This window comes from Eurosta solidaginis, chromosome 5, assembly GCF_040869045.1.
Source record: "Eurosta solidaginis isolate ZX-2024a chromosome 5, ASM4086904v1, whole genome shotgun sequence".
NCBI lineage: Eukaryota > Metazoa > Arthropoda > Insecta > Diptera > Tephritidae > Eurosta > Eurosta solidaginis.
Genome location: NC_090323.1, coordinates 185,097,688 through 185,124,577, shown reverse-complemented (window position 1 = coordinate 185,124,577; position 26,890 = coordinate 185,097,688). Strand labels below are relative to the sequence as shown.

The 26,890-nt window shown below is 39.1% G+C and overlaps 1 protein-coding gene and 1 pseudogene across 8 annotated transcripts in view; both read right to left on the bottom strand.

Annotated features, from left to right (window-relative positions):
- The window catches only part of LOC137251808 (FGGY carbohydrate kinase domain-containing protein), a 204,417-nt gene that overhangs the window by 162,233 nt on the left and 15,294 nt on the right, over positions 1-26,890 (bottom strand). For 6 of the 8 annotated variants that reach the window (XR_010953345.1, XR_010953347.1, XR_010953346.1 and 3 more), the window contains exons 3-5: positions 24,222-24,600; positions 23,996-24,152; positions 7,224-7,298 (exon numbers count right to left, since the gene is read on the bottom strand). Coding sequence is in view for 4 of the 8 variants with exons in the window: in XM_067786679.1 (XP_067642780.1) it covers positions 7,224-7,298; positions 23,996-24,152; positions 24,222-24,600 (611 nt within the window). In the remaining 4 variants the exon portion in view is untranslated. Of the gene's footprint in view, positions 1-6,643; positions 6,803-6,926; positions 7,149-7,223; positions 7,299-23,995; positions 24,153-24,221; positions 24,601-26,890 lie in introns of those variants that run through there. The other 2 variants (XM_067786676.1, XM_067786677.1) reach the window with 2 other exon arrangements.
- On the bottom strand, positions 25,813-26,803 carry LOC137251810 (eukaryotic translation initiation factor 3 subunit I-like; annotated as a pseudogene).

Sequence of the window (26,890 nt, the reverse complement as noted above, 5' to 3'; positions counted from 1 at the left end):
AACAGCTGATCGAACCTGCCTTATGGAAATCAATGTAATCGATTAATGGTGCCATACCATAACGCTAACTCGATTACATTGATTTTCTTAAGGCAGGTTCGATCAGCTGTTTTATCTGGTTATGGCTTTATGATTATAAGTCACCATTAATTCGCCCTTAAGGCGGTTATTCCTTAAGATCACATGGTAATAAAATTTTGCATTATTTTCTGCGCACTTGATATTAGCCGTGTTTTTTTTTTACACGCGTATACGTTTACGTTCGCGCGTAAAAAAAAAACGCTAATCCTCGCTTAGATAATGCTAAGGAGACAAATATAGCGGCAGTGGTTGAATAACTAGCACGCACCATTTTAAGAGGTGATACATATGTAGATTTATTGTAGAGGTGAAACATAGACACATATTTCAGTTGAATCTGAGTGTAATGCGTATTGAAATTTAGTACCTAGTACTAATTTTATGCCCTGCAATTTCAGAAGAGTATCCTGCAAGAATTGTTGGATTACGTGTTCCATTTTCTTCATGTTGGGTACTCTAACTATACTCCTTTGCAATGCGTTTGCGGACCACCATCATCCGATCTTTGCTCGTTTTTAACGACCGTGATCACGACACGATGACGATCGAACAGAGTTGCCAAAAGTAAAATATTGCATACAAATAACTGTTAATAAAATTTTACTATGGCAACTCTGATAAAATGCAACCGCGCACTGGTTTTATGTATACATACTGTAGTATAGAGAAATATTAGTTTCTTTATTCAAGCAAATGCTAAATAACATAAGAATATTCGTTGTATATAATATGAAAGTTGTATTGCCCCTCTTCATTTAATTTCATTTTAAATTAAATTCACTCCGATAATTCTTTCCGAAACAATTCCTCTTTAGTACTTTGGCATATGATCCTCTGTGGGTGCTCCATGGAGTACTACAGTGAAAGTACTTTGGAAAGTACTCTCACGTATGTACTCTATGGAATACTCACAAACAAAGCGAGAGTGGGATCACCTACTCCTCTCCTAGGACATCCCAATGTTAATTGGAGCACATTTTTTGTATGAATACAGATTAGTTTTGGAACACTCCTATACTCCTAAAGGAGTATTCCTTACACTATTTATGGAGTACTCGCGTTTTTTGAAGGGTAGATAAAGTTTGACGCTTAGCAGTTAAAGTTTAAGCATAAACGTCTATAGATTTTTGACGATGGAGTTTTAGCGTTATCGAAGGTTGGAGTTTAGGGGCAAACCCTCAAAATCCAGCTATTGGTAACGGCAAGGCTCGATTTTTCAGTGCGAGTTAGGTTGACTAGAGTTTAACCTCGTTACTTTGTTCGATATCATAAAATTCGGCTGCTCATTTCGGCTTAAGCAGCTGAAGTAGCAGGGGTAAACTTTAATCAACTATCCTCAATATTGTAACGAATTTTAAGATCGCGGGTTCGAATCGAGCTGAAGGCTTAACAATAATTATTTTATTATTTATTTCTGGTCTGTAACTATCTTTGACGGAATCTTTCAGCTGAATTTTCACCGGTTTCTAGAAGTCTGATTAATTTGGAACTTTGCATATCAAGGTTCGATGACAATGCATTAATGTGATGGTGTCGTGACATAAGGTCAACGGCCATAAGGTCAATTGGCCTTATTACCACTTTGAATGGCCATAAGTTTGATTGAAACTGTGCACACGTATCAAGGCTCGATGACAATGCAATAATGTGATGGTGGGGTAACATAAGGTTAACGGACATAAGGTCAATTGAACTTATGACCACCCCAAATGGCCTTAGATTTGAAACCTTGCACATAATGCGAAAAACGCATTCCTTTATTAATGATAGAAGTGGATGCATGGCACATCTACGAAAGAGCATACTGGAGCCCTTTTTAGCATGCTTTTATTAGCTTGGTCTGTATCTATGTAACGGAATCTTTGAGCTTAATTTTCACCGGTTTCTAGAAGTCTGATTAATTTGAAACTTTACATACATATCAAGGACCGATGACAATGCATTAATGTGATGGTGTGGTGATATAAGGTCAACGGCCATAAGGTCAATTGGCCTTATTACCACTTTGAATGGCCATAAGTTTTATTGAAACTTTGCACATGTATCAAGGCTCGATGACAATGCATTAATGTGATGGTGTGGTGACATAAGGTTAACGGCCGTAAGGTCAATTGGCCTTATTACCACTTTGAATGGCCATAACTTTGATTGGAACTTTGCACACGTATCAAGGCTCGATGACAATGCAATAATGTGATGGTGGGGTGACATAAGGTTAACGGACATAAGGTCAATTGAACTTATGACCACCCAAACGACCTTGCACATAATGCGAAAAACGCATTCCTTTATTAATGATAGAAGTGGATGCATGGCGCCCTTTTTAATACGCTTTTATTAGCTTGGCCTGTATATATCTATGTATCCATATATGTATGTAACGGAATCTGGAGTGGAGCCGAGAGCTCCGGTAATGCAGAGCTCCGAACTCCGTTGCACCTTTTGAAGCATTTTAAGATAGGTACTTTTAGCTAGTGCAGGCCACCAGACCAAGGCACCATAAAGAAGAATCGGGCGCACAATGGCTGTATAAATCCAGTAGGTCACCTTAGGGAAGAATCCCCAGAAGGTGCCAATTGCCCTCTTGCAGGTGAACAGCTCTGCTGCTGCCTTCTTGTATCGCTCCACTATATGGTCACTACATAATAGCTTCCTATCCAGAATGACTCCCAAATACTTGACTTGATCGCCAAACGCTAAGAACGTACCCCCAATTCTTGGCGGTGTAAGATTTGGTACTTTGTACCTCCTCGTGTAGAGGACAAGCTCGATTTAATTCGGGTTGACTTCCAAACCTGTGGCGGGTTGTACTCCTGGATCAGCTCCAGGATGTCAGCTGGGTCCGTGGGCGTCACTGGAACCCAGGCTCTAGCCCTTGGTCGTGAGGAGATATCACGCGCCTCCACTACCTTGAGGCGCGCGCCCGGATATACCACCCCTATCAGCGTGACGGCGGCCCTATAGAGGTTTACCGACCTGGCGTCGTCACAGGCAATTAGCTTGACATTGCCGTCGAACCACCCTGCATCGGTGTAAGATGGCGGTGGACCAGGGTGTCTTTCTTAACCTTAACGGCCAGCGCGGCCTCGATCCACTTCCACTGTTGTTTCGGGATCCTGCCATCTTCGCTGCTCTCGTCTATAATGCCAATGATCTGCCGACCCTTGGCAAATTCCGCTGGCGTTTCGAGGTTTCATCACTCTCGACTAAAACTTTTAAAATTACTTGAACTAAAAAATTAAAAATAAATAATAGTTTAAAAAACTAAAAAATACGCTTTTATAGCTAACCGGACTAAAAATAGAAAATAATTTTCAATTAAAAAGAGTTTATATAACAGTAGTAGAAGGCCAAACAATCATTTATAGTTAATCACCTCAAAATACAATTATAATAAAACTTAAGTTATTAACAGAATAATTTAAATGACAGTAAAAAGCGTGGGGTGCATTTGACTACATTTCATATCTTTCCTCTCAGATAGTTGCCAATAGAATGATTGTAACATTCAATATCAAGCACCCCACGCTTTTTACTGTGAATTAAATTATTCAGTTAATAACTTAAATTTTATTATAATTTTATTTTGAGGTGATTAACTATAAATGATTGTTTGACCTTCTACTACTGTTATATAAACTCTTTTTAATTGAAAATTATTTTCTACTTTTTAGTTCGGTTAGCTATAAAAGCGTGTTTTTTTTAGTTTTTTAAACTATTATTTATTTTTTAAGTCGAAAACTCAGATATATATGCATGTAAAAACACGGGCCATAAACATCTATAGTTCTCCTATTACATGCTGTCCAAGAGGCTATTTAAACGGTTTTATTTAGCTTGACTTGACAGGCCGGCCGGCCGCACGGTAACTTCCCGATAAGCTACAAGCTTGAAACATTGAATATAGTTCAGAACCCGATGACAATGCAATAATAAGAAAAAAACTCCGATAGGTGGCGCATGGATCGAAATATTTAAAAAATCGTATTTGTGATCCGATTTGGTTCATATTTGGAACACATAATACATACAAGAATATAAAGAGACCTATGAAGAAAAATCACCGCTAGGTGGCGCAAGGATCGACATATTCAAAAAAATCGTATTTGTGGTCCGATTTGGCTCATATTTGAAACACATAATACATACAAGAATAGAAAGAGACCTATGACGAAAAATAGCCGCTAGTGGCGCACGGATCGATATATTCAAAAAAAATCGTATTTGTGGTCCCATTTGGCTCATATTTGGAACACATAATACATACAATATTAGAAAGAGACCTATGAAGAAAAACCGCCGCTAGGTGGCGCAAGGATTGACATATTAAAAAAATCGTATTTGTGGTCCGATTTGGCTCATATATGGAACAGTTAATACATACAAGAATAGAAAGAGACCTATGAAGAAAAGTCGCAGCTAGGTGGCGCAAGGATCGAGATATTCAAAAAAATATTATTTGTGGTCCGATTTGGCGATTTTGGCGCATGGATCGATAAATTCAAAAAAATATTATTTGTGGTCCGATTTGGCTCGTAATTGGAACAAATATTAGTCCGGTAGAAGTGACATCAAAATATTATGGAGTTCGAGAAGGGACAAGCATACGTGGCGCAGAGTAAAGTAAAGCCTTTGGAAGAATTATGTATTGAGGACTTAGATTGTAACAAATTTTCAGGAAAGAGTCCTTGTAATAATGAGTCACTAAATGAACTAAATATAATGAGATAATATAATAGGCAATTAAATAAAGACTAAAAATTTGAAAATAAAATAATTAAAAAAAAATTTTAAGTTAAACGGTTTTATTGAAAACAATACTTACATTAAGTAGTAATAATACTAAAAGCTAGAAAATAATTAGGTAGGTCCTAGGTACTAGTCATCACACTCCTCATCAATCTAGGTCGTTGGTCAGACAATTAAATAAAAGCGTTGGACGCGTAAAATTTCTATTGATAGTCATAAGTAAGACCAACTGAACCTTAATCAGGTTATGATACGCCTCATATTTTTAGAAATTTCACGCGCCCAGTGGTTTTATTTGTCTAATCAACGCCCTAGATTGATGAGAAGTGTGATGACTAGTACCTAGGACCTACCTAATTATTTTCTAGCTTTTAGTATTATTACTTCATGTAAGTATTATTTTCAATAAAACCGTTTAACTTAACAAACAATTTTTATTTTATTTCTAATCTGTTAGGGAAATTACAACCAACTTTTCGTATTCTGTTTGCGGATAATAACGTTAGGAAAAATTTTTAAGCTTTCAAATAAAGATGCCCCATGATGCAATTACAAGAGGTTTGCTCGACATACACATTTTTTGACAATTGTAGCCATTTTGCTCCCAAATCGAATTGACATCCCTTAACTGTGTTGTTTCTTTGCGAATTTTCGAAATATATTAGTAGCAGAAATAGGAAGCAATCAGTTTACAAATACCCGATAAGTACTTAACTGTATAATTCCTTAGAACATTTATTTTAATTTTATGATGAATTTACATATTAACTATGCCATGATCTATTAGTGTCGCTGAACATAGGTTTTATGAAAAGTACGGGCACCAAGGAATCGTGCAATTTCGTAAACCTATGAACCTAGGAAACCTAAACCAATTCAAAATTCATCGTTCAAGGTCAAAACCTCGACTATTAAATCGACTCACGTAAAAATGTCATTAGTAAATAATGGAGATGCCATAACGAAATGTACTCATTGGGCATGTTAACTTATTCAGGTAAAAGTCTAGAACAGGAGTCTACTGCTAATACGCGTCCAAAAATATCGAGAGAGGTGACCTCAACAACAATAATCCTAAGGCGGAAAAGAAAAATTGTATCTCTGTCCAGAGATTTTGCAGTTGAAGTTGGCAATTTTCATGTGGTTGTTGTAATTTTTTTGTTCACTGAAAAAGATTATGTGTACAAAGGGATTTTGCATGCATTTAGTTTTGATCCCACCTCAATGGTGGACCTGCCAGGGTAATTTTTTATAAGCTCGGCTGAAGGCCGCCAACGCAACCCTGGGTCATTTTTCGGTTTTTCGTCAATATCTTTTGAACGAGCTAAAATTTTTATTTCCGCCTTCGAGTTATTGTTATCGAGGTTAATACGCGTCTTTTGACACTTCTCTCGATATTTGTGGGCGCGTATTAAAAGTCAACCTTCTGTTCTATTAATTCCGTATGTTCGGAACATTCGTCTCCATTTAAGAATTTGGTTAATCGGTATATAATTGGAATATTATGCATATTCGGACCTCGTGAGGTAGTATCAAATGAACGTATTCCGAATATTCTAAATTAACGGTTTATCCGGAACGCTTCTATGAATACTTAACGGAAAAGAGCTTTCCGAAATTTCAGAATAAAAAAGTGAATACTCCCTGTGTTGCACGACCGCACAAAAGCTTAACTCTTCGGTCAAAGTCAAGGTAGGAATATAAAGTTCTAAGAAAAACAGACTATTTTAATGAAACTTATAACTTGTTACGATCCTTAGTATAATCCCATTAAATGCAATACCATAACCATAAAAATAACACAAAACAATTGGATTACTAAATTTTATTATTTCTCATTCATTATATCTTCATATTCCCTCTGATGCGCAAGCATTTGAAGAAAAACGTGATATTTACGGTTGTGATATGCGTGAGTACTAGTTTTGGATTTTATAAGCACACCCGTTCCGCCCATATGTTTGGATGTCGCCTATGAAAACAAACATATCATTGAAAATATGTGGTTACATACAAATTCAAAATATGACTGGCTATCTCTGTTTTTCACAAAACAAAGTTGCTTCTCTAATCGACATGCAAATCTCATCACTAACCTCTAAATTTTCAAATGCCCTAGCAGCACATGCTCCCAACATTGCGGCCCCAACTAATACCATTTCTTGCTCATCGGGTATTACAGCAGGTAAATGGCAAATATCAGCATGAGCTTGCACATAAATATTGTTCTTAGCTAGGCCACCACAAAACAACATACTTGTATACGGTACACGTTTGTACTTTTCAACGAGATTGTCGATTATGTGACGTGTGCCATACTGCGTAGAATGTTGAAAGATCGATATAAGCATGCTAGTAGACGAGCAATATAGGTCTATACTGTCTATACTTACCGCCAGGGCCTGTACAAATGCGAAATATAATAGAGCCAACGATTCTTCGTCCGAGTTCATAGTGAGGCCTGATATCTGAAAGAATTCCAAAAATGATTAGTATATTAAATTGCATAGTCGGCGGCGGTAGTCGGTTTCAGGATGTTTCCAAACTGGTCTAAGCCCCGGAAAAATAAGGTTTTATATCCATTCTATATCTGTAAATCTAACAGCACTACCCAATATCTCAAGGAAGGAAGGAACCCTCTTTTTCCTCTCTTGCTTTATCTGCTTCTCTCTCACGCTTTTTTTGGTTCATACTCTCGTTATTTACGTATTGCTTTCAGTATTTTTTTTTTCAAGTTTTTCTTTTCTTATTCTCTTCTTTCTGCCTCTACTTCTATTTTCTTTGTCCCATCATACCAAATTTCTGTCCTATGAAACTTGTGAGTCCGATGAGACTTGTGATGGGTCTCCCCAAGAAATCAGAAACCCAAGGGCACTCCTCGCCTAATTTCTTATACTCATTCTTATTGATCATTTTAAAAGGAAGTTTTACGGATAGTCGTCAAATATTTATATTTAAGACTTTAGTCCTCTAGGTATATTATTGTTGAAGCTCGAAGTGAGAGGCCCAGCGATAACACCAGCTAAAGAAGTGAATACACCGGCAGGAACTCGAACCAAATGCCGAGCCATTACCCCGCACAAACGCCAATATCAACGACGGGTAACAGAATGTAGCTAACAAAAAAAAAATTCCTCAAAAAATCACCGACGCACCCACAAAACTATTTTAAAACAGAGTGAGGAGGATAATGCAAAAAGGTGAATATACCCATCAGGAAAAAGAAACCGATACCGAAACAAGAACCACAGCAAAACTGACCGAAATAGTAGAGGAAGAGCCTATAAAGCCTGACTTTTGTGAAGCGCTCAAGACCAAATTAGATAAATTCGTTGTTGTATCTGACTTGAAGCCGAAAGCCACGCTGGAGATTCGCGATATGATTTCTTTCCCCGCAAAGGGACACGGTATCGATGCTTTAAAGTCCTACTTTACTATTGATCGGAAAGAGCTGATAATCAACATAACAGCACCAAACACAAGACGACAGGTTGAATCGAGTCTAAGTAACACTAACCAAGGCGAAAGTTGAGATACTCAACAAGCCACTCTTCGGCTGGGAGTATCGCAAACTACATGGTTTGTAACTGCAAAGGTTCAGACAAAAGAACTGTAAATGTCCCGACCAGCTAACACGATACCATTTGATAGCATATCCGTATCTGTGTATGTTGCTCAAACGAAAGGTATTTCACTCCGCATTACAATAGGGACATTTTTGAGTAGGTTTGTCGTTTAGGGTTGGGGTAGTTAGACGAAATAGTACTCGACTTACTCATATTCTATTAAAGCTTTAAAAGAGAACATTAAAGTTAAAAATCTTCGTAAAAAAATCGTACACATGAATCGACTTAATTTTCTTCATTTCACACACGCTAATATCAAGGTAACGTGGCAAATTCTAGCAACATATATTTAAATGCTTATTTTTGGCAAATATGAAATGAATAATTGCAATTTCTCACAGATTACTATTACAAAGATCTCTCACCATAGCAAAAAGATATCTCACCATGGTAATTTGCTACCGTTGAACACTAGAGGCATATGTTTAATTTGAAAACGACATCTAACCATTTAACTACTTACCAACAGATGGCGCTTAGAAGTAAGTTGACATTTAATTAAACTAACTCATAGTTGTCATTCGTTAAATTTACAAGTTTTTGGAATGTAATAAAATTGTGAGACTTTCATAGTGTAGTTCATTTTGCGGTTAGTGTTTGATATGTTTTTGAAAGCTATTTTTAAGGAAATCAATAAAAACAAATAATCAAAGAAAGAAGAAGTGAAGGAAGACGGACGTGTTTTTATTTGATCCGTGTCAGTTTTTATTTTCATGCGCAACTGGGCTTTTAATTTTTAATCTGAATTGTTAAATAAACTCGTTGATGAGCAAAAAATATAAATTCCAAATTGGAATTTGTGAAGACAGTGACTTTGTCAACAAATTTTTATGAAAAGTGGTGGCGGATTAGGCAAAATGCCGCCGTCTGAATGCAAAGAATGCATGGTAAAACTAGTGCAAATAGGCGGTGTGGTTTATCACTCTCCTAGCACAAGCGATTCATATTTTATAAACTATTTACGTAATGTCTTAGGTATTACTTGTGAAAATTCTGGAAAGAATATTTTTGTAGATTTTAATATTAATTTAAATAATACATCAACATATAGTACACAACTAATTGATCTGTTTAAGTCATACTCTATGCATCAAAAAGTTGATTTCGATACTCGTATAACGGATATATCTAGAACAAAAATTGATTTACTATTTTCGGATAATAATGATATTGTTTGCGAAAGGTTAGATGAACATCAAATAACCGATCATGGAACAATCCAATTTAAAATTAAAAGTAGTCCACAATTAAAAATGAGAAGTATTAGAAAAATAACCTCATGGGAGTATTCTAATAATGAATCACTTCTTAACCAACTGCGTCTGTGTGATTTCAGTAATTTTGATCATATTGATTTAGAAAGGTTTTGTTGATTAATAATAGCATTTTAAATATCATGCAAAATCTTACCAGAGAAAAAGTAGTGCATTTAAAAATACATAATAAATGGTATGACAACGAGCTAGCCAATATGAACAAATTCAAATTTGAACTTTTTAAACTGGCTCAAATCTCAGGAAACTGGGACGAATACCGGTATATAAAAAATAAATACAAATAGTTGGTAAAAACAAGTAAGGAAGGCTAAGTTCGGGTGTAACCGAACATTACATACTCAGTTGAGAGCTATGGAGACAAAATAAGGAAAATCGCCATGTAGGAAAATGAACCTAGGGTAACCCTGGAATGTGGTTGTATGACATGTGTATCAAATGGAAGGTATTAAAGAGTATTTTAAGAGAGAGTAGGCCATAGTTCTATGGATGGACGCCATTTAGGGACATCGCCATTAAGGTGGACCAGGGGTGACTCTAGAATGTGTTTGTACGATATGGGTATCAAATGAAAGGTGGTAATGAGTATTTTAAAAGGGAATGGGCTTTAGTTGTATAGGTGAACGCCTTTTCGAGAAATCGCCATAAAGGTGGACCAGGGTGACTCTAGAATATGTTTGTACGATATGGGTATCAAATGAAAGCTGTTAATGAGTATTTTGAAAAGGAGTGATCCTTAGTTCCATAGGTGGACGCCGTTTCGAGATATCGCCATAAAGGTGGACCAGGGGTGTCTCTAGAATGTGTTTGTACGATATGGGAATCAAATGAAAGGTGTTACTGAGCATTTTAAGAGGGAGTGGGCATTAGGTCTATAGGTGGACGCCTTTTCGAGATATCGCCATTAGGGTGGGCCAGGGGTGACTCTAGAATGTTTGTACGATATGGGTATCAAACGAAAGGTGTTACTGAGCATTTTAAGAGGGAGTGGGCATTAGGTCTATAGGTGTACGCCTTTTCGAGATATCGCCATTAGGGTGGGCCAGGGTGACTCTAGAATGTGTTTGTACGATATGGGTATCAAATGAAAGGTGCTAATGAGTATTTTAAAAGGGAGTAATCCTTAGTTCTATAGGTGGACGCCTTTTCGAGATATCGCCATAAAGGTGGACCAAGGGTGACTCTAGAATGTTTGTACGATATGGGTATCAAACGAAAGGTGTTACTGAGCATTTTAGGAGGGAGTGGGCATTAGGTCTATAGGTGGACGCCTTTTCGAGATATCGCCATTAGGGTGGGCCAGGGGTGACTCTAGAATGTTTGTACAATATGGGTATCAAACGAAAAGTGTTACTGAGCATTTTAAGAGGGAGTGGGCATTAAGTCTATAGGTGGACGCCTTTTCGAAATGTCGCCATTAGGGTGGGCCAGGGGTGACTCTAGAATGTGTTTGTATGATATGGGTATCAAATGAAAGATGGTAATGAGTATTTTAAAAGGGAGTAATCCTTAGTTCTATAGGTGGACGCCTTTTCGAGATATCGCCATAAAGGTGGACCAAGGGTGACTCTAGAATGTTTGTACGATATGGGTATCAAACGAAAGGTGTTACTGAGCATTTTAAGAGGGAGTGGGCATGAGGTCTATAGATTGACGCCTTTTCGAGATATCGTCTTTAGGGTGGGCCAGGGGTGACTCTAGACTGTGTTTGTACGATATGGGTATCAAACGAAAGGTGTTACTGAGCATTTTAGGAGGGAGTGGGCATTAGGTCTATAGGTGGACGCCTTTTCGAGATATCGCCATTAGGGTGGGCCAGGGGTGACTCTAGAATGCTTGTACAATATGGGTATCAAACGAAAAGTGTTACTGAGCATTTTAAGAGGGAGTGGGCATTAAGTCTATAGGTGGACGCCTTTTCGAAATGTCGCCATTAGGGTGGGCCAGGGGTGACTCTAGAATGTGTTTGTACGATATGGGTATCAAATTAAAGGTATTAATGAGGGTTTTAAAAGCGAGTGGCCCTTAGATGTATATGTGAAGGCGTTCTCGCGATATCGACCAAAATGTGGACCAGGTGATCCAGAAAATCATCTGCCGGGTACTGCTAATTTATTTATATATGCAATACCACTAACAGTATTTCGCCTTGTAGAACTTTTTCATTTTCTTCTACTTAATATGGTAGGTGTCACACCCATTTTACAAAGTTTTTTCCAAAGTTATATTGTGCGTCAATAAACCAATCCAGTTACAATGTTTCATCCCTTTTTTCCTATTTGGTATAGAATCATGGAATTTTTTTCATTTTTCGTAATTTTCGATATCGATAAAGTGGGCGTGGTTATGGTCGGATTTCGGCCATTTTTTATACCAAGATAAAGTGAGTTCAGGTAAGTACGTGGGCTAAGTTTAGTAAAGATATATCGGTTTTTGCTCAAGTTATTGTGTTAACGGCCGAGCGGAAGGACAGACGGTGGACTGTGTATAAAAACTGGGCGTGGCTTCCACCGATTTCGCCCATTTTCACAGAGAACAGTTACCGTCATAGAATCTATGCCCTTACCAAATTTGAGAAGGATTGGTAAATTTTTGTTCGACTTATGGCATTAAAAGTATTCTAGACAAACTAAATGAAAATGGGCGGAGCCACGCCCATTTTGAAATTTTCTTTTATTTTTGTATTTTGTTGCATCATATTATTACTGGAGTTGAATTTTGACTTAATTTACTTATATACAGTAAAGATATTAAATTTTTTGTTAAAATTTGAATTTAAAAAAAATTTTTTTTAAAAGTGGGCGTGTTCTTCACCCAATTTTGCTAATTTTTATTTAGCACATATATAGTAATAGTAGTAACGTTCCTGCCAAATTTCATCATGATATCTTCAACGACTGCCAAATTACAGCTTGCAAAACTTTTAAATTACCTTCTTGTAAAAGTGGGCGGTGCCACGCCCATTGTCCAAAATCTTACTAATTTTCTATTCTGCGTCATAACGTCAACCCATCTACCAAGTTTCATCGCTTTAACCGCCTTTGGCAATGAATTATCGCATTTTTTCGGTTTTTCGAAATTTTCGATATCGAAAAAGTGGGCGTGGTTATAGTCCGATATCGTTCATTTTAAATAGCGATCTGAGATGAGTGCCCAGGAATCTACATACCAAATTTTATCAAGATACCTCGAAATTTACTCAAGTTATCGTGTTAACGGACAGACGGACGGACGGACGGACGGACGGACATGGCTCAATCAAATTTTTTTTCGATACTGATGATTTTGATATATGGAAGTCTATATCTATCTCGATTCCTTTATACCTGTACAACCAACCGTTATCCAATCAAAGTTAATATACTCTGTGGGCTCTGCTCAACTGAGTATAATTAAAAAAAAGTTAAGTATATGGAATATAATATAAATAACAAGTAAGGAAGGTTAAGTTCGGATGTAACCGAACATTAAATACTCAGTTGAGAGCTATGGTGACAACATAAGGGAAAATAACCATGTAGGAAAATGAACCGAGGGAAACCCTGGAATGTGTTTGTATGACATGTGTATCAAATGAAAGGCATTAAAGAGTATTTTATGAGGGAGTGGGCCATAGTTTTATAGGTGGACGCCATTTAGGGATATAGCCATAAAGGTGGATCAGGGTTGACTCTAGAATGCGTTTGTACGATATGGGTATCAAATTAAAGGTGTTAATGAGTATTTTAAAAGGGAGTAATCCTTAGTTCCATAGGTGGACGCCGTTTCGAGAAATCGTCACAAAGGTGGAACAGGGGTGACCCTAGAATTTGTTTGTACAATATGGGCATCAAACGAATGGTGTTAATGAGTATTTTAAAAGGGAGTGGGCCTTAGTTCTATAGGTGGATGCCGTTTCGAAATATCGCCATAAAGGTGGACCAGGGTTGACTCTAGAATGTGTTTGTACGATATGGGTATCAAATTAAAGGTATTAATGAGGGTTTTAAAAGGGAGTGGTGGTTGTTGTATAGGTGGTCGCCTTTTCGAGATATCGTCATAAAGGTGGACCAGGGGTGACTCTAGAATGCGTTTGTACGATATGGGTATCAAATGAAAGGTGTTAATGAGTATTTTAAAAGGGAGTAATCCTTAGTTCCATAGGTGGACGCCGTTTCGAGATATCGCCATAAAGGTGGACCAGGGGTGACCCTAGAATTTGTTTGTTCAATATGGGTATCAAAAGAAAGGTGTTAATAAGTATTTTAAAAGGGAGTATCAAATGAAAGGCATTAAAGAGTATTTTATGAGGGAGTGGACCATAGTTTTATAGGTGGACGCCATTTAGGGATATAGCCATAAAGGTGGATCAGGGTTGACTCTAGAATGCGTTTGTACGATATGGGTATCAAATTAAAGGTGTTAATGAGTATTTTAAAAGGGAGTAATCCTTAGTTCCATAGGTGGACGCCGTTTCGAGATATCGTCACAAAGGTGGAACAGGGGTGACCCTAGAATTTGTTTGTACAATATGGGCATCAAACGAATGGTGTTAATGAGTATTTTAAAAGGGAGTGGGCCTTAGTTCTATAGGTGGATGCCGTTTCGAAATATCGCCATAAAGGTGGACCAGGGTTGACTCTAGAATGTGTTTGTACGATATGGGTATCAAATTAAAGGTATTAATGAGGGTTTTAAAAGGGAGTGGTGGTTGTTGTATAGGTGGTCGCCTTTTCGAGATATCGCCATAAAGGTGGACCAGGGGTGACTCTAGAATGCGTTTGTACGATATGGGTATCAAATGAAAGGTGCTAATGAGTATTTTAAAAGGGAGTAATCCTTAGTTCCATAGGTGGACGCCGTTTCGAGATATCGCCATAAAGGTGGACCAGGGGTGACCCTAGAATTTGTTTGTTCAATATGGGTTTCAAAAGAAAGGTGTTAATAAGTATTTTAAAAGGGAGTATCAAATGAAAGGCATTAAAGAGTATTTTATGAGGGAGTGGGTCATAGTTTTATAGGTGGACGCCGTTTAGGGATATAGCCATAAAGGTGGATCAGGGTTGACTCTAGAATGCGTTTGTACGATATGGGTATCAAATTAAAGGTGTTAATGAGTATTTTAAAAGGGAGTAATCCTTAGTTCCATAGGTGGACGCCGTTTCGAGAAATCGCCATAAAGGTGGACCAGGGGTGACCCTAGAATTTGTTTGTACAATATGGGCATCAAACGAAAGGTGCTAATGAGTATTTTAAAAGGGAGTGGGCCTTAGTTCTATAGGTGGACGCCGTTTCGAAATATCGCCATAAAGGTGGACCAGGGGTGACTCTAGAATGTGTTTGTACGATATGGGTATCAAATTAAAGGTATTAATGAGGGTTTTAAAAGGGAGCGGTGGTTGTTGTATAGGTGGTCGCATTTTCGAAATATCGCCATAAAGGTGGACCAGGTGTGACTCTAGAATTTGTTTGTACAATATAGGTATCAAAAGAAAGGTGTTAATGAGTATTTTAAAAGGGAGAATCCTTAGTTCCATAGGTGGACGCCGTTTCGAGATATCGCCATAAAGGTTGGCCAGGGGTGACTCTAGAATTCGTTTGTGCAATATGGGTATCAAAGGAAAGGAGTTAATGAGTATTTTAAAAGGGAGTGGGCCTCAGTTCTATAGGTGGACGCCTTTTCGAGATATCGACATAAAGGTGGACCAGGGGTGACTCTAGAATGAGTTTGTACGATATGGGTATCAAATTGAAGGTATTAATGAGAGTTTCAAAAGGGAGTGGTAGTAGTTGTATATGTGAAGGCGTTTTCCAGATATCGACCAAAATGTGGACCAGGGTGACCCAGAACATCATCTGTTGGATACCGCTAATTAATTAGATATATAATACCTGCCAAGATTTTAAGGGTTTTTTATTTCGCCCTGCAGAACTTTTTCATTTTCTTCTACTTAATATGGTAGGTGTCACAATCATTTTATAAAGTTTTTTCTAAAGTTATAATTCGCTTCAATAAAACAATCCAATTGCCTTACCATGTTTCACCCTTTTTTCGTATTTGGTATAGAATTATGGCATTTTTTTCATTTTTCGTAATTTTCGATATCGAAAAAGTGGGCGTGGTCATAATCGGATTTCGTTCATTTTTCATACCAAGATAAAGTGAGTTCAAGTAAGCACGTGAACTAAGTTCATTAAAGATATGTCGATTTTTGCTCAAGTTATCGTGTTAACGGCCATGCGGAAAGACAGACGGACGACTGTGTATAAAAACTGGGCGTGGCATCAACCGATTTCGCCCATTTTCCCAGAAAAGTTAACGTCATAAAATCTATGTCCCTACCAAATTTCAAAAGGATTGGTTAATTTTTGTTCGACTTATGGCGTTAAAAGTATCCTAGACAAATTAAATGAAAAAGGGCGGAGCCACGCCCATTTTGAAATTTTCTTTTATTTTTGTATTTTGTTGCACTATATCATTACTGGAGTTGAATGTTGACATAATTTGCTTATATACTGTAAAGATATTAAATTTTTTGTTAAAATTTTACTTTAAAAAAAATTTTTTTTTAAAAGTGGGCGTGGTCCTTCTCCGATTTTGCTAATTTTTATTAAGCATACATATAGTAATAGAAGTAACGTTCCTGCCAAATTTCATCATGATATCTTCAACGACTGGTAAATTACAGCTTGCAAAACTTCTAAAATACCTTCTTTTAAAAGTGGGCGGTGCCACGCCCATTGTCCAAAATTTTACTAATTTTCTATTCTTCGTCATAAGTTCAACCCATCTACCAAGTTTCGTCGCTTTATCTGTCTTTTTTAATGAATTATCGCAATTTTTCCGTTTTTCGAAATTTTCGATATCGAAAAAGTGGGCGTGGTTATAGTCCGATATCGTTCATTTTAAATAGCGATCTGAGATGAGTTCTCAGGAACCTACATGCCAAATTTCATCGAGATACCTCAAAATTTACTCAAGTTATCGTGTTAACGGACGGACGGACGGACGGACGGACGGACATGGCTCAATCAAATTTTTTTTCGATCCTGATTATTTTGATATATGGAAGTCTATACCTATCTCGATTCCTTTATATATGTACAACCAACCGTTATCCAATCAAACTTAATATACTCTGTGAGCTCTGCTCAACTGAGTATAAAAATAGTCATGATAGCAAAATGATGTGGAAATATCTAAAACAGGCCATAAGTATGGGAAAAGAAGATACATCAATAAAGAAGATTGTAATAAACGGTCGAATATACAATGGCGAATCGGAAATTGCTGTCAACTTAAATAAATATTTTGTTGATAGTATTACTAATATTTGTAATAATATAGAGGTGTTTGATAGAGAAGTATATATAACTAATCAAAGAAACTGTGTTTTTAAATTAGTCAAAGTTAGATCAGATAACATCGCTGAACTTGTCAGTAAGGTGTGAGAGGTGGAAAAAAATTATTGTCAGATGGTGTGGTGAAAGATGCAACCCCCTATTTAGGCTTCTTCTATTCTCAAATAGTAAATGAAAGTTTAAGTAGTGGCATAGTGCCTAGTATGTGGAAAACTTCAACAATTGTTCCTATAGAGAAAGTTAAAAATACTATTAAAGCAGATGAGTTACCGCCCATAAATTCATTACCCAGCGATGAAAAAATTTTACAACTTGTGGTAAAGAACCAATTGGTACAGAAAAAAATAAGATACTTATACCTCAACAATCAGACTTTAGAAAAAATCATTCCTGTGAAACAGCCTTAAATATGGTTTTAGCTGAATGGAAAGATGATCTTAGTAATAAAATGACGATTTTAGCAGTTTTTGTTGATCTTAAAAGAGCTGTTGAAACCATAGAGATAATAGATATAAAATACTAGTGGAAAAATTATCAGACATAGGCATTCAATGTTTAGAACTAGACTGGTTTAAAAGTTTTTTAAGCAACCGTTAGAAAACAACAATCATTGGCTCATCGTTGTCAGATGAAGTGGATGTTAAGGTTGGGCTCCCACAAGGCTCTGTCCTCGCTCCAATTTTGTTCAACATTTACATTAATGATATTAATTCAATTTTGAAATATAGTTCAATAAAATTGTTTGCTGACGCTTCACTAATTTCCATAAGCGGTAGAAACGAAAATGATTTAAGAAATAAATTACAAAGTGACTTAAGTGCCCTTTATATTTGGTTGTGTGCTAACAAACTTAAACTAAATATCGAAAAAACTAAATACATGTTAATAACTAGAAAGAATGTTTCCGATGTTGGTACTCTCAAAATAAACAATTCAGAAATTGAAAACGTAGATACTATTAACTACCTTGGTATCGTAATAGATTGTAAATTAAAATTCAATGCCCATGTCGCTTATATAACAAATAAAATAGTAACTAAAATATGGTTTATGCAGAGAACCTGCAAAAACCTAAGTAATTACTATAAAACTAAAGTATATCGATCTATTGTTGAACCTTACTTTTTATATTGCTCTACAATTTTATTTGTTATGAAAGATTCGCAAATCGATAAATTGCAAAAAATTCAGAATAAAGCTATGCGATTCATCTTAAACAAACGTTATGATACCCCAGTAAAAGATATAGGATAGGATAGGTTAGGTGGTAGCTGCCCTGATAAGGATAGCTCACTTGGACAACACGAAGGTCCGTTGTGATACCACATACACCAAAAATAACGGTGACCTAGATCCAGCTACTTAGAGAATCGTTGGGTAGCAACGATAAAGCTCCGAATGATACCGATCTCAACTTTGGATATATCCTCGGGAGATCCAAGTGAGTCGCGACCGAAGTACTTTCGCCTAATTCTGGCAAAAGCTGGACAATCAAGCATAAAGTGATTTGGTGATTCCACCTCATCATCCTCGATACAGCTGCAGCAGGATGGAGTTTCCAGTATATTGAGACGTACCGCATGGATACCCATGGGACAGTGCCCTGTCAAAACCCCAATGACCATTGATAGGTGAGCCTTAGTGAACCCAATTATTTCAGCAGACCTCCTGCCATCCACTTTCGGCCAGAAAGATATTGCTACCCTGCAAGACGTGGTATCCGCCCAACGTTTGCTGAGCTGATTCGAGGCCCAGCTATGGAGGAGCAATCCACAGGTGGCCAGCGGGATCCCGAAGTCCCTACAGCCATCTTCATCCGGTTCAGTTGTACCGATGCGGGCTAAGAGATCCGCTTGACAGTTACCCGGGATATCACTATGGCCCGGGACCCAGATAATCTTAATTGTAAAATAATTCGATGCAATCGCAAGCGAGGTCAGGCACTCCCAGACCACCCTCGATCGCACTGTAGTTGAGCTCAAGGCCTTGATAGCCGATTGGCTATCAGAGTAGATGTTAAATTCCCTAACCGTGGTAGCACTGGATAGCATTCCATCCACCGCATCCTTAATCGCAGCAATTTCCGCTTGGAATACACTGCAGTGATCAGCCAACTTAAACTTGCGGCTTAAATTTAGCTCTTGACAAAAGACCCCCCCACCAACCTTTCCATCCAGCTTTGACCCATCCGTGAACAAGTTAACCGGTCCCATGCCCCAGATAATTCCTCTTCCCCAATCCTCTCTCTCTGGAATAACTGGGGTGAAGGTTGTATAGGGAGCTGTTATCGGCATACAGTAGTCCGTTCTGTCCGGGATGAAGTCGAAACTGGTAAGAAGGCTAGTGTCCGCGGTCAGAAAGTCTATATCCCATATCACGAAGCCTGACCAACGACCTTGCCGCGGCCGCCTTTCCCGCAATATCTACTGGGTATATGTTCAGCATGACGTTCAGTGCCAAGGTAGACGTTGTTCTGAGAGCGCCACTGATACCGATCAGCGCCGTCCGTTGCACTGACACTAACATTTTGGAGGTGCTCGCCGTGTCCAGTGCTTTCCACCAGACCAGCACCCCATATAGCAGAATCGGTTTGACCACCATCTCATAAAGCCAGTGTACTATTCTTGGCGAGAGTCCCCATCTCTTTCCGATAGCTCCTCTGCAGCAGTACAAGGCAATGGCGGCCTTCCTGGCCCGATCTTCCACATTGGGTCTCCAGGACAGTTTCTTGTCCAAAACAATCCCCAAATATTTAACCCTATCAGAAAGTACCAACGGTACCCCTCCAATCGCGGGAGTTCTGAAATCGGGCACCTTATATCTTCTTGTGAAAAGGACCAATTCCGTTTTTCCCGGGTTGACCGCCAATCCACATGATTCAGCCCACCTAGCCACAGTATCCATGTAGCCCTGAAGAACATCGCGCAGGGCGCCCAGAAATTTGCCTCTGACTAGGATAGCGAGGTCATCTGCATAGGCAACCACCCGACAACCATTGGCTTCCAGCTCCACAAGAAGCTCGTTGACTACCACAACCCAGAGGAGAGGAGATAGGACACCCCCCTGTGGCGTGCCCCTGCACACCTTCCTCTTAATTATGGCCCCTCCCCACTCCGCTGCGACAATTCTGCCGCATAGAAGTTTGCTAATAAATTCAACCAGAGCCGCCTCGACTCCTAAACCCACCAGAGCTCTTTCGATTGACCCCGGTAAGACATTGTTAAAAGCTCCCTCGATGTCTAGAAAGGCACCCAGAGCATACTCTTTGTGTTCTAGGGACCCCTCTATTTGCTTTACAATCGAATGGAGAGCCGTTTCCGTCGATCTGCCCTTGCAGTACGCATGTTGTGAAGCCGACAGTAACCCCCGAGGTATCCTTTCCCGTAGGTACAGGTTAAGAAGAAAAGACGAGAGACTGATTGGCCTGAAATCCTTAGGTGATACATGAGAGCTTCTGCCGGCCTTCGGAATGAAAATAACCCTAACCGTGTGCCAAGACTTCGGGATATAGTTAAGCCTGAGGCAGTTAGTATATATGATGGCCAACCAGCGGCAGGAAATCCCCAAAGACCTTTGAAGCTGCGCAGGAATGATTCCATCCGGGCCCGGAGACTTATACTTGAACGACCCTATAGCCCAGGTTATCTGACTTTCCCGTATTGGAATGGTAGGCACTTCTGCATGGCCAACGACCGCCGACCATGCAGGCGAAGATCCCTGCGCAACTGGGACATCGGGAAAATGATTGTCCAGTAAAAGCCTTAGGGACTCCTCGCTACTCATCGACCAGTCCCCACCATCATCTCTCAGATACCCCAGAGGAGCGGGGTTCCTAGAGAGTATTTTTCTAAATCTCGCGGATTCATTGCAGCCTTCTACGTTTTCGCAGAAGCTTCGCCATGCATCTCGCTTGGCTATCCTTATTTCATATTTATAAATCCCCAGACTCACCTTATAGAGCTCCCAGTCCGAGGGTAATTTACTCCTCCTGGCTCTGTTGAAGAGCCGCCGACTGGACGCTCTTAGGTCGTCAAGAGAATCCGACCACCAGGGCGGCTTGCCCTTCCCCCTGTAAGTTTTCAATGGGCAGGACAGCTGAAAGGCGCTATTGCTTGCCGAGGTGAAGTTTTCCACCAGAACGTCTATCTCAGATTCGGACAGGCCCGAACTAATGATAGGCACCGCAGGCAGTAGCTCTCCCAGCTTCCTACAATACAAGTCCCAGTTAGTACTTTTAGGGTTCCTAAAAGATATTTTACCGGGACGTTCTTCGTTCACTGAGAACTGAATATATCGGTGATCAGAGAAGGAGTGCTCGTTGAGAACCCTCCATCCAGATATCCGACCTTCCAGTTCTCTACTAACCAGGGTGAGGTCCAGGACCTCCTCCCTTAACGCAGTAATAAAAGTCGGGTCATTCCCCCTATTACATATACAAAGTCCCTCATCTACAATAAAAGTAAATAAAGACTCACCTCTAGTGTTGGTATCCGAGCTTCCCCAAATGCTATGATGGGCATTTGCATCGGCACCGATGATCACGCCAACACCTCTCCGCCTTGCTTCAGCGATGATTTCACCCAGTATCGCAGGTGGTGGTCCCACTACGTCCCCATGGGGCATGTACGCTGAGACCACCCACATTTCATTACTTCCTCGCTCGAGGCAGACCGTGGTTACGTCAGCATTGCTGAAATTAGAGAGAATAAAAGCTTTAATCTCTTTTTTAACAAGCACACAGGATCTAGGCCTACTTGCCTCCCCATGCACCAAGGTGTTGAATTTTCCAGTCCTTAATCCAGAAATCTTACTGCCGTTACTACTCAGCCACGGCTCCTGGACAAGGACTATATCCACTCCGCCTTTTTCAAGGCAGAGCAACAAATTTGCGGAAGCCGCCTTAGAGTGCTGAAGATTGATTTGACGGATTTCCATCAAAAGCGCTCTTCTTCCGCACCCCATCCTTGGCGGATTCGTATTAGTATTGTCCATTCTAAAAAAGTCCCCCCTCAAGGCCGCTATCCGGAGCCGATTGTGTAGTCGCCCTTTAACGATCTCGTGGTTATCTATGCTACGCAGGGAGGCCACGCGAGGGTTGACGCATTACCTTATGAGTAATGCGTTCAGAGCCAGACCGGACGCGAAGCGGGAAAATCTTCAACCGCACCTACACCACCAACTTAACGGCGACGGAGCCGGAACGTACCTTGAGGCCCGCCACGGTTTTAACGGGACGTGGGCAGGTGCAGCATTAGCCTACCAGCCATTTTGGTAGGGTTTCACCCCGACCTACTAAAGTGGCAGAATACCGCACCTACCAGCCCAATGTCATCAAGTCAAAATGTAATGTGAAATCAAAGTCCTAAAACAGTCCAGTTCGTCACCGTTGTGTACCGATCTTGACTCTCCCTCCCCTGAGCTCGGCACAGTGACTCAAGGGGTGCGGGTTTTATCGAGTTGTCCTCTCTAGATCCGCCATTATCAGTAGAAGCAGGGGCACCTCGTGCAGGACGTGATAACTAATCACGCGTGACATTCGTCACTATGGCCGGTCTAAGACTGATATCAGTCCCTGATCCAGAGCCTGAAACCACTTATGATATCCAAGCCAAGTATCTTAGCCCCCCAAGGGGATATGCAACACATATTTTTCTTTACGATGAAGTTTGTATGCAATATAAAAACCGGAAATTTACCTGAATAGGTACTTAAGAACAAATATTAGAGTTAATTATGATGTCCATGGAAGAAATACAAGACAAAGAAATGATTTCAAATTACCTAATTATAAAACAGAATCTGAACAAAATAGTATTTTTTACAAAGGGTTAAAATGCTTCAATGAACTACCTGAATACATAAAAAATAGTGATAATAACTTGTTTAAAAAAAGGTTATACACTTACGTCAAATCTATGAGGATAAAATAAATACTAAGATCTGAGCTGGTTTGTGATACGTGTTCCTAATTTATATATCTAATTCTAAAATTATAAATTTCTTCGTTTATATATATATATATACATATATCTATTTAAACTGATGTACATATTGTTAAACTACTGTACCTATTATTAATGCAATAATTTTTTTCAATTGTATAAGCTAGGCTCTTCGAGTCGTAATAAATAAATAAATAAATATTGGTAAGTAAAAATATATAATATATGTACATATAAAAAAGTAGAGTTTGATTAATGATGACATGTAGAACAAAGAATGTTATGCGGCATACTCGAAGATTGCCGAGCAAAGCTCGGTCGCCCAGGTACTTTACATCTATAGACGTTTACACTTAAACTTTGTATGGACTGCTAAGCGCTAAACTTTATCTACTCTTCTGAAATTGCTGCGCATAAAATTAGTACTCCTAAATTTCAATACGCATTATACTTTGATGCAACTGAAATATGTGTCTATGTTTCACCTTTACACTAATTCCATGTGTCACTATTCATCGCAACCGATTCAGCTATATGTTAAACACTATGGCCACCAGAGATTTGTCTGCGCTTTTCGGTACAACATGTTCTGTAGCTAGTTGCCGCTAGATTATCCAAGCGAGGATAAGCGTTTTATTACACGGCTAAAGTAAAGTAACATCGAGCCAACTCTTTCTGACTTCGTTTTTCTTTGGTTTTGTGTGGCTCTGACCCAATAGTCACGACTCTAAACTGAAGGAAATCAACGTTGCGCTTATATGACTGTATATGATTACTGTGCAGTATGGAGTACTTTTACACCAATAATAATAAGATAGTCCCAGCAGGTTCGACGGTTGAAATCAAACCAATCCCCTAAACCCTATCGTGGCGTTTTCATATCTGACAAAAGCCTGTTTCTTCGGGAAATATTTTTCACTGTTATCACGACAACAACAACCCGGAGTAATGTCCCACTCAGAGGTTGATGTATTCATCTTACCATTCCTCGCAAGTTCGGATCGGCAACTGGAGACCGGTTGCCATGAAAATCAGGCCAAACATGTAGATCTTTCGTCAAATAGCATATGTCGTCAAAACTACGCTCTGAAGCCATCTTCTCTAGCAGATTGTTTAAATATGTATAAATGTGCCTAAAACCGACAGAAAAAAGAAAACTCGCTAAGTTCAACGCAACTACAATATTCCTTCATATAATTCTTACTAACTCATCTTTAAACAACTTGGTTTTTATATTGGTATATTGTGGATGCGATTTGACAATAAAATCCAATAATATACCAGCAGCACTTTGACCACCTTCATTGAGAAAGTAGCCTGGTAGAATAGCACCAAAATATGGACCCCAAACACCATGAGCCATGCAGGGTTCGTGAGTCAAACTCATGTGACACGTTGAAGTGCCGCAAATTAGAGCCATTTTCCCTTCAAGATTATCGAGAGAGGACTCCAGTTTCTTGTCGTCCGCATCGAGCCGAGCACGGCAACCGAACATACCCAAAGCGCCAGCATGTGCATCAATCAACGACGTGCCAACAATTGTACCAGGCAGTAGGGACAACTCCTTGGCGGCGTGTTCACTTAAACCTATTTAAAAACGAATTTCGATTAGAAAACAAATTAATTTTTTTCTCTTTCATGTTTCGCGTTTTTGCATCTTATTATTAAATATGTACGTACAAAAAATTGAGCGCTGAAGATGGTACAAAGCCGAAACCGGTTTGTCTCCAAACCAAAATTGACATGGGAATAAGAAACATCGTTCCCCCCCTGGGGGGATGCAAAAATGCGTCGTAACACATTGGAGAAAAAATAAACGTTAGTTGCATTTAATATAATTACACTGGATCACAAATTCCAATTTTTTTATGCACCAGAGACGCCATTATGAAATTCCTATATAAAATCACCCCCTGATTCTGAAAATCAAAGTTATTTTTAATTCTATGATAACGTTTTTGAGATATTTACGAATAACGGTTTTTTCCAAAAAAAAAAATGGGTCCACTTAGTCATATATATCTCAAGAACGAATTGAGCAATTCCAAAACAACACTTTTTGCTAGGCCCTGCAGATTCAAAGATAACGAACAATCATTACGGATTTTTTCATTTTTTTTTTTTGTAAAAATATAAAAAAATTTGTAATTTACGAGGAAGGATCGGGGAAAAATTTTTATTTTTTGCAGATTTTTTCCCCTCTAAGCTCTGTTTTATTACAAAAAAATAAGCTTTCATTCAACAAAATCGATGAACTAATACTAAAGTTATAAGCATTCAAATAAATATATCCATATAGTAAAACTTAAGTACCATACAAATAATAGCATATGTTCATATGATTCTGTCTTATCTCTATGATCTTATTTTATAATTGGAAAAGTTATGTGTCTTGTTTTGACGCTTATTTAGATTAGGATCGGTTTCTCTTATGAGAAACCAACAGTATTCACCCATCATTGCGACGTCCCAGAATCCTCGATACCGACTTTCAATCATTTTCATTTGCTGGTGAAACCTTTCGCCATGCTCGTCCCTTTCGTCGCAAAGATTTTGCGGAAAAAATGTAAATGGGAGTGTAGGAAATGAATTTTTAAAGACATATTTACTCCTGAAAGAAAATAAAAAAGTATATTTGTCAGGGTGGGTGTTCCCCACGTTTGGGCGTCTGCAAGATATACGCTACCTTGGACCGCTCGTGATGCATTGGGTGGGGTGGCCGTCATGGAAAAACACCAGGTTGATGTTGTTGTCACCTCCGTGGCGTCTTGTCCACCATCCAAGACAACATGGTCCATAATTGAGCTGATTGCAGCCGAGTTTACAGGCCATTCTGTTTTATAGGTCTTCAGACACATCAGTGATTCCAAGTCAAATAGCTTCGCTGCTGCATCTTTGGATGCAGTAACAAACAGAGTACCATCTTTATTTATCTGCATAAACAGCCGTATGATCATTTACTGAATTAATCTCACGACTACCCTCCCGTATATCACAAACAGAAATTTGGCCATTTTCGTGCTCTATGATTATTGTTTCATCCAAGGGTCCCCACAGCATAGATGTGATTTTAGATGCCAGCATTGGTATACGTAGCAATGGGCTTTGCTCGGCAGTGCTTTCATCTGCTGTGCGTGCATCAATCGCGAACCGTTCTGAATTTTGTCCCATATCTTTATCCGTGGAGTGGGCCGCTTGTTTGCCAGAGTGGCTGAAGCTGCATGTTCGCGCCGACGACTTTGTAGGTATGGGTGCAATTGCAACGCCATGTTCTGCATCCCGTGTTTTGTTGTCATATCGCCTGCGCCCGATATAGGTTTCGTCGTAGTCCAATCAACATCTGGGCACCATGCCGCTCCCTGATGCCCATCGTAAGCACCAAGACGTTCATTTGGCAAGTGCCAAACATCTGGCTTTTGATCGTTTGAGCATGAAAATGGTAGATCGCCATCACGATTGGGTTTGATTTGAGTTATGGAACGCTCATGACCATGCAGCATTAATGGTCGCATTGTGCATTATTATCTTATATATTTTATGTGGGGTTTGTTTTCTTTTAATGCCGGTCTGCGCCGTGAAATGTCAAAACAAATGACAGCAACAACTTTCTCACCACAGGTAAGTTAAAAGTTCTATGTCAGAAGGTTGCCATATGACGAAATGTAGGTACGGTGGGCTAGGGCTTAGGAAAAGGATGGGGTGTTGCTGTTTAGCTATTGCCTATATAAAGGGGTTAGAATAGCTGTGTCATTAAAGTGGAGTATGTCGACGGTGCGCAGGATCGCGTAAACGTTTGTATTAACTTATATATATATACATATATCCCTGGCGCGAGGTCCAGTAAGGACAAAATCGTACAGTTTTTTTTTTGGTGTTC